The following is a 12,477-nucleotide window of genomic DNA, read 5'->3' on the forward strand; positions in this document are numbered from 1 at the left end:
CATTCCATTCCATTCTCCATTCCATTCCATTCTCCATTCCATTCCATTCCATTCTCCATTCCATTCCATTCCATTCTCCATTGCATTCCATTCTATTCCATTCCATTCCCTTCCTTGTTGCCCAGGCTGGAGTGCAGTGGTGTGATCTCAGCTCACCACCTCTGCCTCCCGGGTTCAAGCAATTCTTCTGCCTCAGCCTCCTGAATAGCTGGGATTACAGGCATGTGCCACCACAGCTGGCTAATTTTATATTTTTAGTAGAGATGGGGTTTCTCCATGTTGGTCAGGCTGGTCTCGAACTGCCGACCTCAGGTGATCTGCCCGCCTCGGCCTCTCAAAGTGATGTGATTACAGTTGTGAGTCACTGTGCCCAGCCTCTCTTTCTTTTCTTTTCTTTTCTTTCTTTCTTTCTTTTTTTTTTTTTTTTTTTTTGAGACGGAGTCTCGCTCTGTCGCCCGGGCTGGAGTGCAGTGGCCGGATCTCAGCTCACTGCAAGCTCCGCCTCCCGGGTTCCCGCCATTCTCCTGCCTCAGCCTCCCGAGTAGCTGGGACTACAGGCGCCCGCCACCTCGCCAGGCTAGTTTTTTGTATTTTTTTAAGTAGAGACGGGGTTTCACCATGTTAGCCAGGATGGTCTCTATCTCCTGACCTCGTGATCCGCCCGCCTCGGCCTCCCAGAGTGCTGGGATTACAGGCTTGAGCCACTGCGCCCGGCCTTTTCTTTCTTTCTTTCTTTCTTTTCTTTCTTTCTTTCTTTCTTTCTCTTTCTCTCTCTCTCTCTCTCTCTCTCTCTTTCTTTCTTTCTTTTCTTTCTTTCCCTCTCTTTCTCTCTCTCTTTCTTTCCTTCCTTTCATTCCTTTCCTTTCATTCCTTTCCTCCCTTTCTCCCCTCCCTCCCTCCCTCCCTCTCTCTCTTTCTTTCTTTCCCAGAGTCTTGTTCTGTCACCCAGGTTAGAGTACAGTGGCACAATCTCAGCTCACTGCAACCTCCGCCTCCCAGGTTCAAGTGATTCTCCTGCCTCAATCTCCCAAGTAGCTGGGATTATAGGCGCCCGCCACCACGTCCAGCTAATTTTTGTATTTTTAGTAGAGACGGGGTTTCACCATATTGGCCAGGCTGGTCTTGAACTCCTGACCTCAAGTGATCCTCCCACCTCGGCTTCCCAAAGTGCTAGGATTACAGCTGTCAGCCACCACACCCAGTTAATAACATATATTTTGAATACTTACTTTATGTTAAGCACAGCGTTTAGCATAGATTATCTCCATGTGTTCAGTGTTTCACATAGATTATTTCATTTAATCCTCATAATAATACTCTGATATATGTTCTAAAATGATTACTAATGGTACTATTATCATCTCCACTTTTTAGATTACAAATAAACAAGGTTTGGTGAGATTAATTAATTAGCACAATTTCACAAACTATTAAGTGGAGGAGATGGGACCTGACTCAGTTAATCAGGGTTATCTACTGATGCTGACACTGATCTTAGATATTGGGAAACTAAGACTGGGGATGAGGGGAGAGACAGTGAGAGAGAACACCACAATTTTGATCCAATTGTAAAAAAGCAACTGCTTACCATGTATTTCTGATTATTCTGTATAATCAGAATAATTTTTGATTCTGACCAAAATTTGTGACCTTTGTGTCACCTTTCTGACTTGAGGACAAGCCTAGCTTTCTTTCTTTTTTTAACTTGCTTAAGTGAACTAGAAGTTTATTTTTCTTTTACATAAAAGTACAAGTAGATAGTAGATAGACATGGAACTTGATGTTGTCTGGAAGTCAGGATCCGTCTCCCTCTTTTTTTTTTTTTTTTTTTTTTGAGATGGAGTTTCGCTCTTGTTGCCCAGGCTGGAGTGTAGTGGCACAATCATGGCTCACCAGAACCTCCGCCTCCCGGATTCAAGCGATTCTCCTGCCTCAGCCTCCCTAGTAGATGGGGTTACAGGCACACACCACCACACCCGGTTAATTTTGTATTTTTAGTAGAGATGGGTTTCTCCATGTTGGTCAGGCGGGTCTAACTCCCAACCTCAGATGATCCGCCCACCTTGGCCTCCCACAGTGCTGGGATTACAGGTGTGAGCCACTGCACCTGGCCAGGATCCTTCTCTCTTACTGCTTTCATGGGTGACCTCTTTGTGATAGAGGGAAGAGTGAGAAAAGGAGGTGGCTCAGCACCAAACCCTGAATAATTCCAGCTTTAATCCAACATAACAGAAGGAAATTTATATCAGGAAAAAATAAATATACAATTAAAAAAAATAAATACAGGGTTTGTCTCGCTATATTATGAAGGCTGATCTCAAACTCCTGACCTCAAGCAATCTTCCTGCCTCATTGAATAGCTTGGGACTGCAGAAACGTGCCACTGTGACTGGCCCCACATAGATTTATAAGGCCTAGGCCTAGCTTTCTTTCTTTCTTTTTTCTTTTTCTTTTTTTTTGAGATGGAGTTTCACTCTTTTTTGCTCAGGATGGAGTGCAATGGCACAATCTCGGGTCACTGCAACCTCCGCCCGCCGAGTTCAAGCAATTCTCCTGCCTCAGCCTCCCAAGTAGCTGGGATTACAGGTGCCCGTCACCACGCCCAGCTAATTTTTGTATTTTTAGTAGAGATGGGGTTTCACCATGTTGGCCAGGCTGGTCTCAGACTCCTGACTTTGGGTGATCCACCCGCCTCAGCCTCCTAAAGTGCTAGGATTACAGGCGTGAGCCACCATGCCTGGTCAGGCCTAGCTTTCTTGTAAGCTTTCAGTCTAGGGAGAATCTTGTACCAGTCTAAATATCCTAGCAGTTTTTCATCTTACCTTGGCTCAAACCTAGACCATTCAATTTTATATAGATAGAAATGACCTGGAATATCAGAGGTATTTTTTCTTTAGTTTTTCTCCTCTTCACGATTCCATGCCACAAATTCCATTTTTATGCCTAGAAGACAGGTCCAAGCCAGCTCAGAATCACTCACCATCCAGCTTTTTCAGTTTGGGCACTCTCTTGGTTGCTTCTTCAATCCAGTTATTCTCAGCAGAATGTTTCTCTTCCAAGGGATTGCCTACGAACACCAGGTCTTCCAGGCATGGCAGCTCTGCCAGCTTCACAAACTCAGCTACAAGTAAAATAATATTTTCCATATTAAAACAGCAAGTTTTGGCTGGGTACAGTGGCTCACGCCTGTAATCCCAGCACTTTGGGAGGCCAAGGCGGGCGGATCACGAGGTCAGGAGATTGAGACCATCCTGGCTAACACAGTGAAACTCTGTCTCTACTAAAAATACAAAAATTAGCCAGGCGTGGTGGCGTGCACCTGTAGTCCCAGCTACTCAGGAGGCTGAGGCAGGAGAATTGCTTGAACCTGGGAGGTGGAGGTTGCAGTGAGCGGAGACTGCACCAATGCACCCCAGACTGGGTGACAGAGCAAGACTATCTCAAAACAAAACAAAACAAAACAAAACAAAACAAAAAAACCCAGCAAGTTTTACTGTTACAATTTTGGGGATTAAATTCCAATATCATTAACCCTCAGTTTGTGACTATTCATGACAATTAGTTGTTTAAGATTTTGAAGGAAACTGGGAAAGTTATACCATATAAAGTCATTCTCAGAAGACATTACAGGATGGGAAGGAAAAAGAAGACACACTTCTTTACTTTAAATGCTAGCATAAGGATGAAATAAAATGAAATGAGATTCAGAGTCAAAAAGAACAAATCACTTTCCAGTGACAGGTCTTCTTCATGCTGTGCTGCATCAGTGTAGGTTAAGCTAACTTGCCTTTGTCTGTACCCATTCCCTCATCTTTGAATTCTTAAAACAACTCATTCAAATCTCTATTGCAGAACTTATCACATAGTTTTTGTGGGTTTATTTATTTATTTATTTATTTATTTTGAGAAAGAGTCTCCCTCTGTCACCCAGGCTGGAATGCAAAGGCATGATCTCCACTCACTGCAACCTCTGTCTCCTGGGTTAAAGCAACTCTCATGCCTCAGCCTCCCAAGTAGCTGGGACTACAGGGTGTACCACCACACCTGGCTATCTTTTCGTATTTTTACAAAAAAATTTTTGGGTTTTGCCATGTTGGCCAGACTAGTCTCGAACTCCTGACCTCAGGTGATCCGCCTGCCTCGGCCTCCCTAAGCGTTGGGATTACCAGCAAGAGCCACTGCGCCTGGCCTCTTATCACATAGTTTTATAATTATTAGCTTACAAACTAATTTTTCCCACTAAGCTGTGAACTCCTTGAGGGCAGAGATAATGTCCTATTCAACTATGTATCCAAAGAGACTGGTGTAGTTCATCGCATATAACTGAATGAATTATGTACAATAAAAAAGCAAAGTAACATAGATATCAAACAAGTCTTCTGCCTATGAAGTATTATAGTTAAACTGATTACTTCAGCCTTTGGATAATAGCTTAAATTTTTTTCATGATTAATAGGACCAGGACCTATCAGATTATACTCATCCTAAGTAAATAGTTAAATATAAATGTTAAGCATTTAAAATTTAGAAACTCCTATACTATTTCTCTCTGAGCTTAGACATAAATGTTCCCACTTTCTCTCTGTGCTTAGAAATAAACGTTCTCGTTTTGCATCTTTTCCCTCTCGGACTATTTTCTATAAACAGGCGGTAGGCGGTTAGCAAAGGGCCACTCTCAGCTTACCCCAGTCTTTTACCAGGTTATTAGACATGTAGAGAATCTTCAATTTCTTCATTACGTGGATCCCTTTCAACTTCTCAATAAAATTGTAGGAGATCCACAGTTCTTCTAACGTGTCCCCTACTGCCTCCTGAAAAAGAACAAAATTTGATTTATGTTTATGTTTAACCTTTTCTTTCCGTCTCCTTTATAAAGATATGCATAATAGCTTTCCAAGCGAACTTAGACCCTGCCTGTCTACTTGTAGAAGAGCTAGTAGCTGTGTGGGAGTTTTTTTAAGAATAGCTACTGAAATACTGAAATCACCAAGAGGCGAAACAACAGCACCACCTTATCACTTTCATTAATGCTATGGTTTTCAAATTACATTCCCACAGAGTATATTATTTGGTCCTTACAACATCTGCTTGAAAGAAGATAAGGCAGGTTATTTGATTTCTGGTATAGAGGGATTAAGGGCTTTTTCTAAGAACACACTGCTATTAAATAATAGAGCTAGGTCTAAAATTCAGGGTCTTCTCCAACATTTATTATGATAATTTTCAAACATAAAAAATTTGTTTTTTGTTTTGTTTTGTTTGAGACAGGGTCTTGCTTTGTCACCCAGGCTGGGGTACAGTGGCACACTCACAGCTAACTTCAGCCTCAACCTCCCCTGGGCTGAAGCAATCCTCTCACCTCAGCCTCCCTAGTAGCTGGAACTACAGGTGCACACTACCACATCTGGCTAATTTTTGTCTTTTTGGTAGAGATGGGTTTTGTAGAGATGTTGTCCAGGCTGGTCTTGAACTCCTAAACTCAAGGGATCTGCCCGCCTCAGCCTCCCAAAGTGCTGGGATTACAGGCATGAGCCACTGTGCCCAGCCAATAATACAATTTCCTACAGGTGTTTGTTAAGTAGATAATAAAGACAAGATTTTAGTGAAGTAGGCTAGTGAATATCAATTAGGAAAACCTGGCAAAGTTTGAATGAATCAATTCAGTGAAATCTGTCATTAAATAAACTGACTCTTTCAAGAATTGGACAATAACTGAACAGTCATTTAGCAAGCTGGTCAGCTTCTGCATGTAAACAAGTCATTTCTCTCCTCAGTTTCTTACTCTGTAAAATGAGGAGATTGGCGCAATGAGATACCATCTCATACCCATTAGGATGGCTACTATCAATATCATAGAAAATAGTATTAGTGAGGATGTGGAGAAATTGGAACCCTGTACATGGTTGGCAGGAAGGTAAAATGGTGCAGGTGCTATAGAAAACAATTTGGCAGTTCCTTAAAAAATTAAAACAATTATCATGTGATAACTGATATCACTTAACAGGGGATCCAGCCATTCCACTCCTGGGCACATATTCAGAAGAAATCAAAGTGGGGTCTCAAGATATTGGTACACCCATGTTCACAGTAGTAAATTCACAATAGCCAAAAGATGGACGTGAACCAAGTGTCCACTGATACACAAACGGATAAACAAAATATGGTACATACATACCATAATAGAATATCATTTAACATTAAGCAGGAACGGACTGCGTGCAATGGCTCACACCTGTAATCCTAACACTTTGGGAGGCCGAGGCGGGTGGCTCGCCTGAGGTCAGGAGTTTGAGACCAGCCTGGCCAACATAGTGAAATCCCATCTCTACTAAAAATATAAAAAAATTAGCCGGGTGTGGTGGCACATGCCTGTAGTCCCAGCTACTTTGGTGGCTGATGCAGAAGAATTGCTTGAACCTGGGAGGCGGAGGTTGGAATGAGCCGAAATTGCGCCACTGCACTCCAGCCTAGGCAATACAGTGAGACTCAGTCTCAAAAAAAAAACATTAAGCAGAAAGGAAATTCTGACACATGCTACGACATGGATGAAACTTGAGGACATTACGCTAAGTTAAATAAGCCAGTCATAAAAAGATAAATGCTGTATGATACTACTTATATGAAATACCTAGAGTAGTTAAATTTGTAAAGATGGAAAGTGGAATGGTGGGTGCCAGGGATGGGGGAAGAGGCAGTGGGAAGCTATTATATGCTTATAGAGGTTCAGACTCACAAGACAAAGAGAGTTCTGGAGATGGATGGTGATGGTTGTACAAGTCTACTTACTACCACTGAACTATACCCTTAAAAATCCTTTAGATGGTAAACTTTATGTTATGCATATTTCACCACCATAAAAAACATTGGAAAAAATGAGGAAGTTGGACAAGTTCTTTAAGGCACCTCTCAGCTATTAAAATTTATGATTTTTTAAGGTCAACCCATTGTAAGTATTGAAAACAAAAAAGTAAACGTCTGCTCTGTAAATAATATCATATTGGAGGTTACAGAAGTGGGAGAGCTTTATGAAATGGCATAAAAATCTCTGGTTTTTTGTTTCTTTGTTTATTTTTTAATTTAGAGACAGGGTCTTAACTGTTACCCACGCTGCAGTGCAGTGGCACAATCAGCTCACTGCAGCCTTGAACTCCTGGGCTCAAGTGATCCTCCTGCCTCAGCTCCCTGAGTAGTTAGAACAGGCAGGTGCCACCATGCTTGGCTAATTAAAGAAACAAATTTTTTTTTTGTAGAGACAAGGGTCTCACTATGTTGTCCATGCTTGACTCCAACTACTGGCCTTAAGTGATCCCACTGCCTCGGCCTCCTCAAGTGCTGGCATTACAGATCTGAGCCTCTGTGCCCAGCTAAAACATTATTTATAAATTAAGTGTAGCCTGTGTACAGTGTTTTATAAAATCTACAGTTGTGGGCTGGGCATGGTGGCTCATGCCTGTAATCCCAGCACTTTGGGAGGCCAAGGCGGGTAGATCACTTGAGGTCAGGAGTTCGAGACCAGCCTGACCAACATGGTGAAACCCCATCTCTACTAAAACGACAAAAATTAGCTGGGTACAGTGGCACGTGCCTGTAATCCCAGCTATTCAGGAGGCTGAGGAGGGAGAATCACTTGAATCTGGGAGGCGGATGTTGCAGTGAACTGACATTACGCCACTGCACCCCAGCCTAGGTGACAGGGCAAGACTCCCTCTCAAAAAAAAAAAAAAAAAAAAAAAAAATCAAATTTTTATAGAGCATTAAGAATTTTACTCACCATATCCAATTAGAAAGCAAATAATTCATCTAATGGTTATAAACTTCCTTTATTTAATCCCAGAATCTGACCCTTAAGAATTTCTTTATTTTTTTGGAGACAGAGTCTCGCTCTGTTGCCCAGGCTGGAGTGCAGTGGCCCCATCTCAGCTCACTGCAAGCTCCACCTCCCAGGTTCATGCCATTCTCCTGCCTCAGCCTCCCGAGTAGCAGGGACTACAGGCGCCCACCACCACGCCTGGCTAATTTTTTTTTGTATTTTTTTTAGTAGGGATGGGATTTCACCTTGTTAGCCAGGATGGTCTCGATCTCTTGACCTCGTGATCCGCCCACCTCGGCCTCCCAAAATGCTGAGATCACAGGTGTGAGCCACCGCGCCCAGCCTGACCCTTAAGAATTTCCAAGCATTTTTAAAACTCATCAGTAACACTTTACGTGGGTAAATAGAATCACAGAGGTGGAAATATAATTCACAGTTTGGCTAATAAATTTGAGATAATTCCAAAATTGCACCTCTGAACATGACTCCTATTCAGGGTTACCACTGTTTCTGTACTGAGGAGGATGGCCATGTTAGCCTGTTTGGTCTTGGGAGGTTACTGTTGAAAACCACTGCAATTTCAGCTCCCCACTGCCTCTTACAAAGCACAAGCTAGATTTATTGGGAGGGGAAAGGAGTCAGGGCCATACAAAATTTCAGTATGTTTATGAATTATTTAACAATAAACACATTAAAAATTATTGTCTTTTCGGGAACAGATACAAGAAAAATACACTTCATCTTTCATGAAGTTGCCTAGTTTTACGTTATTACTCCATCTTACCTTCTTTGGAAGGAAATTCAAATGGCCAATAAATATAGAAATAAGACATGTCAAAAAAATTTTAAATGCCTAAGGCTGGTATGGGAAATTGGGAAATCTCACACATTACTGGTGGGAGTATAGGTTGTTACAAACTTTTTGAAGGGCAACTTGAGAATATGTCACAAAAGCCTTAAAAGAAACTGATACCTTCTGACCTAGCAATTCCATTTCAAGGAATTTATCCAAGAAATTATTCATGGATGTGTGCAAATTAAATAAATAAAATAATAATAAATAACAACCTACCAGTCCATTTAAGTTCTTTATGTTGTTTCTTCCTAAAGATAATATCCTCAAGTTTTCTGTAGTGAAAAGAAAACATTTTTTTGTTTACTAGAATCATAGTACACAATTGTTGTAAATCTAGTATAATAAAGCTTTAATAAGTTTTATATAATAGATATCCTTATACAATGAGTAAGAAAGGTTGTGTTAACAAAAATGGGTAATCAAGTAGAAAATAACATTGACCTATCATCTAAAGTAAACACTACAGGTATAATTTCATAACATGTCAATATTAAATTTAAAAATGGTTAGCTATCTGGAACACATGGTCTTAAATTGCTGGCTAATAAAAATATTACAGGATAGAAGAGCAGTAGAGAATATTTTGAGTTTGGGAACATATATATTTCAAATCTCTTATGAGAACTCACACTAGAAAATAAGAACATATATTTATGTATTGTCCACCTCACTCCATGAAGGATTAGAAGTGAAATAAAATAAATTTGGTACTTAAAAAATCATTTGCTTTCAAGTTTTTAAATAATTAGACTGTGATTTGGTTAAAAAATAAAATGCCTATCTTTATTTTTTAAAGGTTATTTCTATTTATATATCATATAGGCTATTTCTGGAGGAGAAAAAAGAAAGTAGAAACTGTGGTTGTCTTTGGGGAGGAAATAACAGTCTATGGTTAGAAGTAGACATTTCCCATTGTTATCTCTTTTGAACCATTTGAATAAAGCCAGATGCATATATTATTTTTCCAAATTAAAAAAAAAAATCTTTTTTAAACACCCAGGAAACCTCATTTCTGTTCCAAGAAACTACTGTGATTACTTTTGCTTATCATTATATTGAATTTTCACAACTTAAACATCTGTAACTTCTTTGTCTAATATGGTGGTCACTAGCCACATGTGGCTCTTTAATTAAAATTAATTACAATTTAAAATTCAGTTTCTCAGTCACATTAGCCACATTTCAAGTGCTTAATAACTATATGTGGCTAGTAGCAACTGTATTGGGACAGTGCTGACAGTTCTGTTGGATGACATTATTCTACAACATCCATAATTGAATGGTAAGAACTCAAATCCAATTAACTGAGTTTCAATCCCAACTCTCTAGGGAAGCAACCAAACCTCTTTGAATCTATTTTACCATATATAAAATGGGGAAATATAATTTCTATCTTATAGGAATCTAAGGATGAAATGAGGTAATTACCTAAAACATTCAGTGAGATGTGTAATCCATGGTAAGTACACAATAAATGATCTGTGTGTGAATGTGTGTGTGTGTGTGTGTGTGTGTCTGTGTGAATCAGGCATATGTAACTTTGACTTTAAACTTTAATTTATTTTATAAATTATTTTAAATTGTCTTACAAGAAACAATGAGCTTTTAGAGCAAGGTATTTTAAGAGTGGTCTAATTCACACCAAATGATTTAACTGCTGAAGCAAGACCCCATGTTATGGGCTGAATTGTGTTCCCTGGAAAATTCTTATCTTTAAATCCTAATCGCTAGCATCAGAACATGACTGCATTTGGAGACAGAGCCTGTAAAGAGGTAATTGGGCCAGTCATGGTAGCTTATGCCAATTATCCCAGCACTTTGAGAAGGTGAAGTGGGAGGATCACTTGAGGCCAGGAGTTCGAGACCAGCCTGGGCAACATAGAAAGACTCTGCCTTTACAGAAATAAAAATACAAAATAAAAAATTTAGGCTGGGCGCGGTGGCTCACTCCTGTAATCTCAGCACTTTGGGAGGCTGAGGCGGGTGGATCACGAGGTCAGAAGATCAAGACCATCCTGGCCAACATGGTGAAACCCCGTCTCTACTAAAAATACAAAAATTAGCTGGGCATGGTGGCGCATGCCTATAATCCCAGCTACTTGGGAGGGTGAGGCAGAAGAATCGCTTGAACTGAGGAGGTGGAGCTTGCAGTGAGCCAAGATTGTGCCACTGCACTCCAGCCTGGTGACAGAGCAAGACTCCCTCTCAAAAAAAAAAAAAAAATTTAACTGGGCATGGGGCATGGTAGCACATGCCTGTAAGCCTAGCCTAGCTACTCAGGGAGTCTGAGGCAGGAGGATGGTTTCAGCACAGGAGTTTGTACCACTGTACTCTAGCCTGGGTAACAGAGTAAGACCCTGTCTAAAAGAAAAAAAGAAAGAGGTAGTTAATTGGGCCATTTAGACACTTAAAAAAAATAAAGGGGTAATTAAGGTAAAATGAGGTCATTTGGATGGGCCGTAATCCAGCATGATTGGTATCCTTGTCCAGCATGATTGGTATCCTTGTAACAAGAGGCAATTTGGACACAGACACAGAAAAAGACCATGTAAAGAGAGAGGGAGGGGCCAGGTGTGGAAGCTCACGCCTGTAATCCCACCACTTTGGGAAGCCGAGGTGGGTGGATCACTTGAGGCCAGGAGTTCGAGACCAGCCTGGCCAACATGGCGAAACCCCATCTCTACTAAAAATAAAAAAATTAGCTGGGCATGGTGTGTGCCTGTAATCCCAGCTACTAGGAAGGCTGAGGCAGAAGAATTCTTGAGCCTGGGAGGCGGAGGTTGCAGTGAGCCAAGATCATGCCGCTGTATCCCAGCCTGGGTGACAGAACAAGACTCTGTCTCAAAAAAAAAAAAAAAAAAAAAAAATGAGAGAGGGAGAAGACAGTCATCTACAAGCCAAGGAGAGAGGCCTCAGAAGAAATCAACTATGCTGAACATTTTGATCTTGGACTTTTACCCTCCAGAACTGTGAGAAAATTTCTATTGTTTAAGCCACCCAATCTGTGGGACTTTGTAACGGCAACCTAGCAAACTAATATATCCTATATAACTACTATAAATTTATGAAAATTAAATATTTAAGAAAATCACATAATTATTCTTTAAAGCTTCTTGATATGAAAAAACACCATTTTCTTTTGTCTATTTCATTAAGAATTAAACGCTTATTCAATAATTTATTCACTCAACACATGTTATTGATCATCTACCATACACCAGGAACAGCAATAAGCACTTGCAATATTACAGCAAATAATACAGACAAAATTCCTGCTATCAAGGAGCTAACATTTGGCAGATAAACAAAATAAGTAAGTATATTAGATAGTGACAAATGTGAAGGAGAAAAGAAATAACCAAGTAAAAGGAATGAAATATCAGGAGGTTGGGAACAGTTGATTTTTTGATAGGAGATGATGTTAGGGAAAGACCCAAAGGAAGTTAGTAAGAGAGTTCACCATGCAGATATCTGGAGGAAGAACATTTACAGGCAAGAGAACTTCAAGTACAAAAGCTTTGAGGCAGGACCACATAAGCTGAGAGAATGAACAAAGAGTAATAGGACATGAAATTAGAGGAAATATTCTTGGTTGTAAGTCCATACATATAATATGAAAGAAATTAAAGGAAATAATAGGCTTTAGAGAGGATGTGAGAGAGAGGAGTCAAGAAATTACCAAGAGGTTTGGCCTGAACAACTGGAGAAATGGACTTGTCGCTATCTGAGATAAATCTGGTGCAAGAGTGGCTCACTCACACCTGTAATCCCAGAATTTTGGGAGGCTGAGGCAGGCAGATCGCTTGAGCCC

General features: G+C 40.4%; 1 protein-coding gene across 3 annotated transcripts in view; it reads right to left on the minus strand.

The window, feature by feature from the left end:
- The window catches only part of DNAL1 (dynein axonemal light chain 1), a 36,365-nt gene that overhangs the window by 4,064 nt on the left and 19,824 nt on the right, over positions 1-12,477 (minus strand). For all 3 annotated transcript variants that reach the window (XM_017961354.3, XM_031667997.1, XM_031667996.1), the window contains exons 5-7: positions 8,883-8,938; positions 4,685-4,811; positions 2,981-3,121 (exon numbers count right to left, since the gene is read on the minus strand). In XM_017961354.3, coding sequence (XP_017816843.1) covers positions 2,981-3,121; positions 4,685-4,811; positions 8,883-8,938 — 324 coding nt within the window. The remainder of the gene's footprint in view (positions 1-2,980; positions 3,122-4,684; positions 4,812-8,882; positions 8,939-12,477) is intronic.

The sequence above is a fragment of the Papio anubis genome, chromosome 7 (genome assembly GCF_008728515.1).
Source record: "Papio anubis isolate 15944 chromosome 7, Panubis1.0, whole genome shotgun sequence".
Lineage (NCBI taxonomy): Eukaryota > Metazoa > Chordata > Mammalia > Primates > Cercopithecidae > Papio > Papio anubis.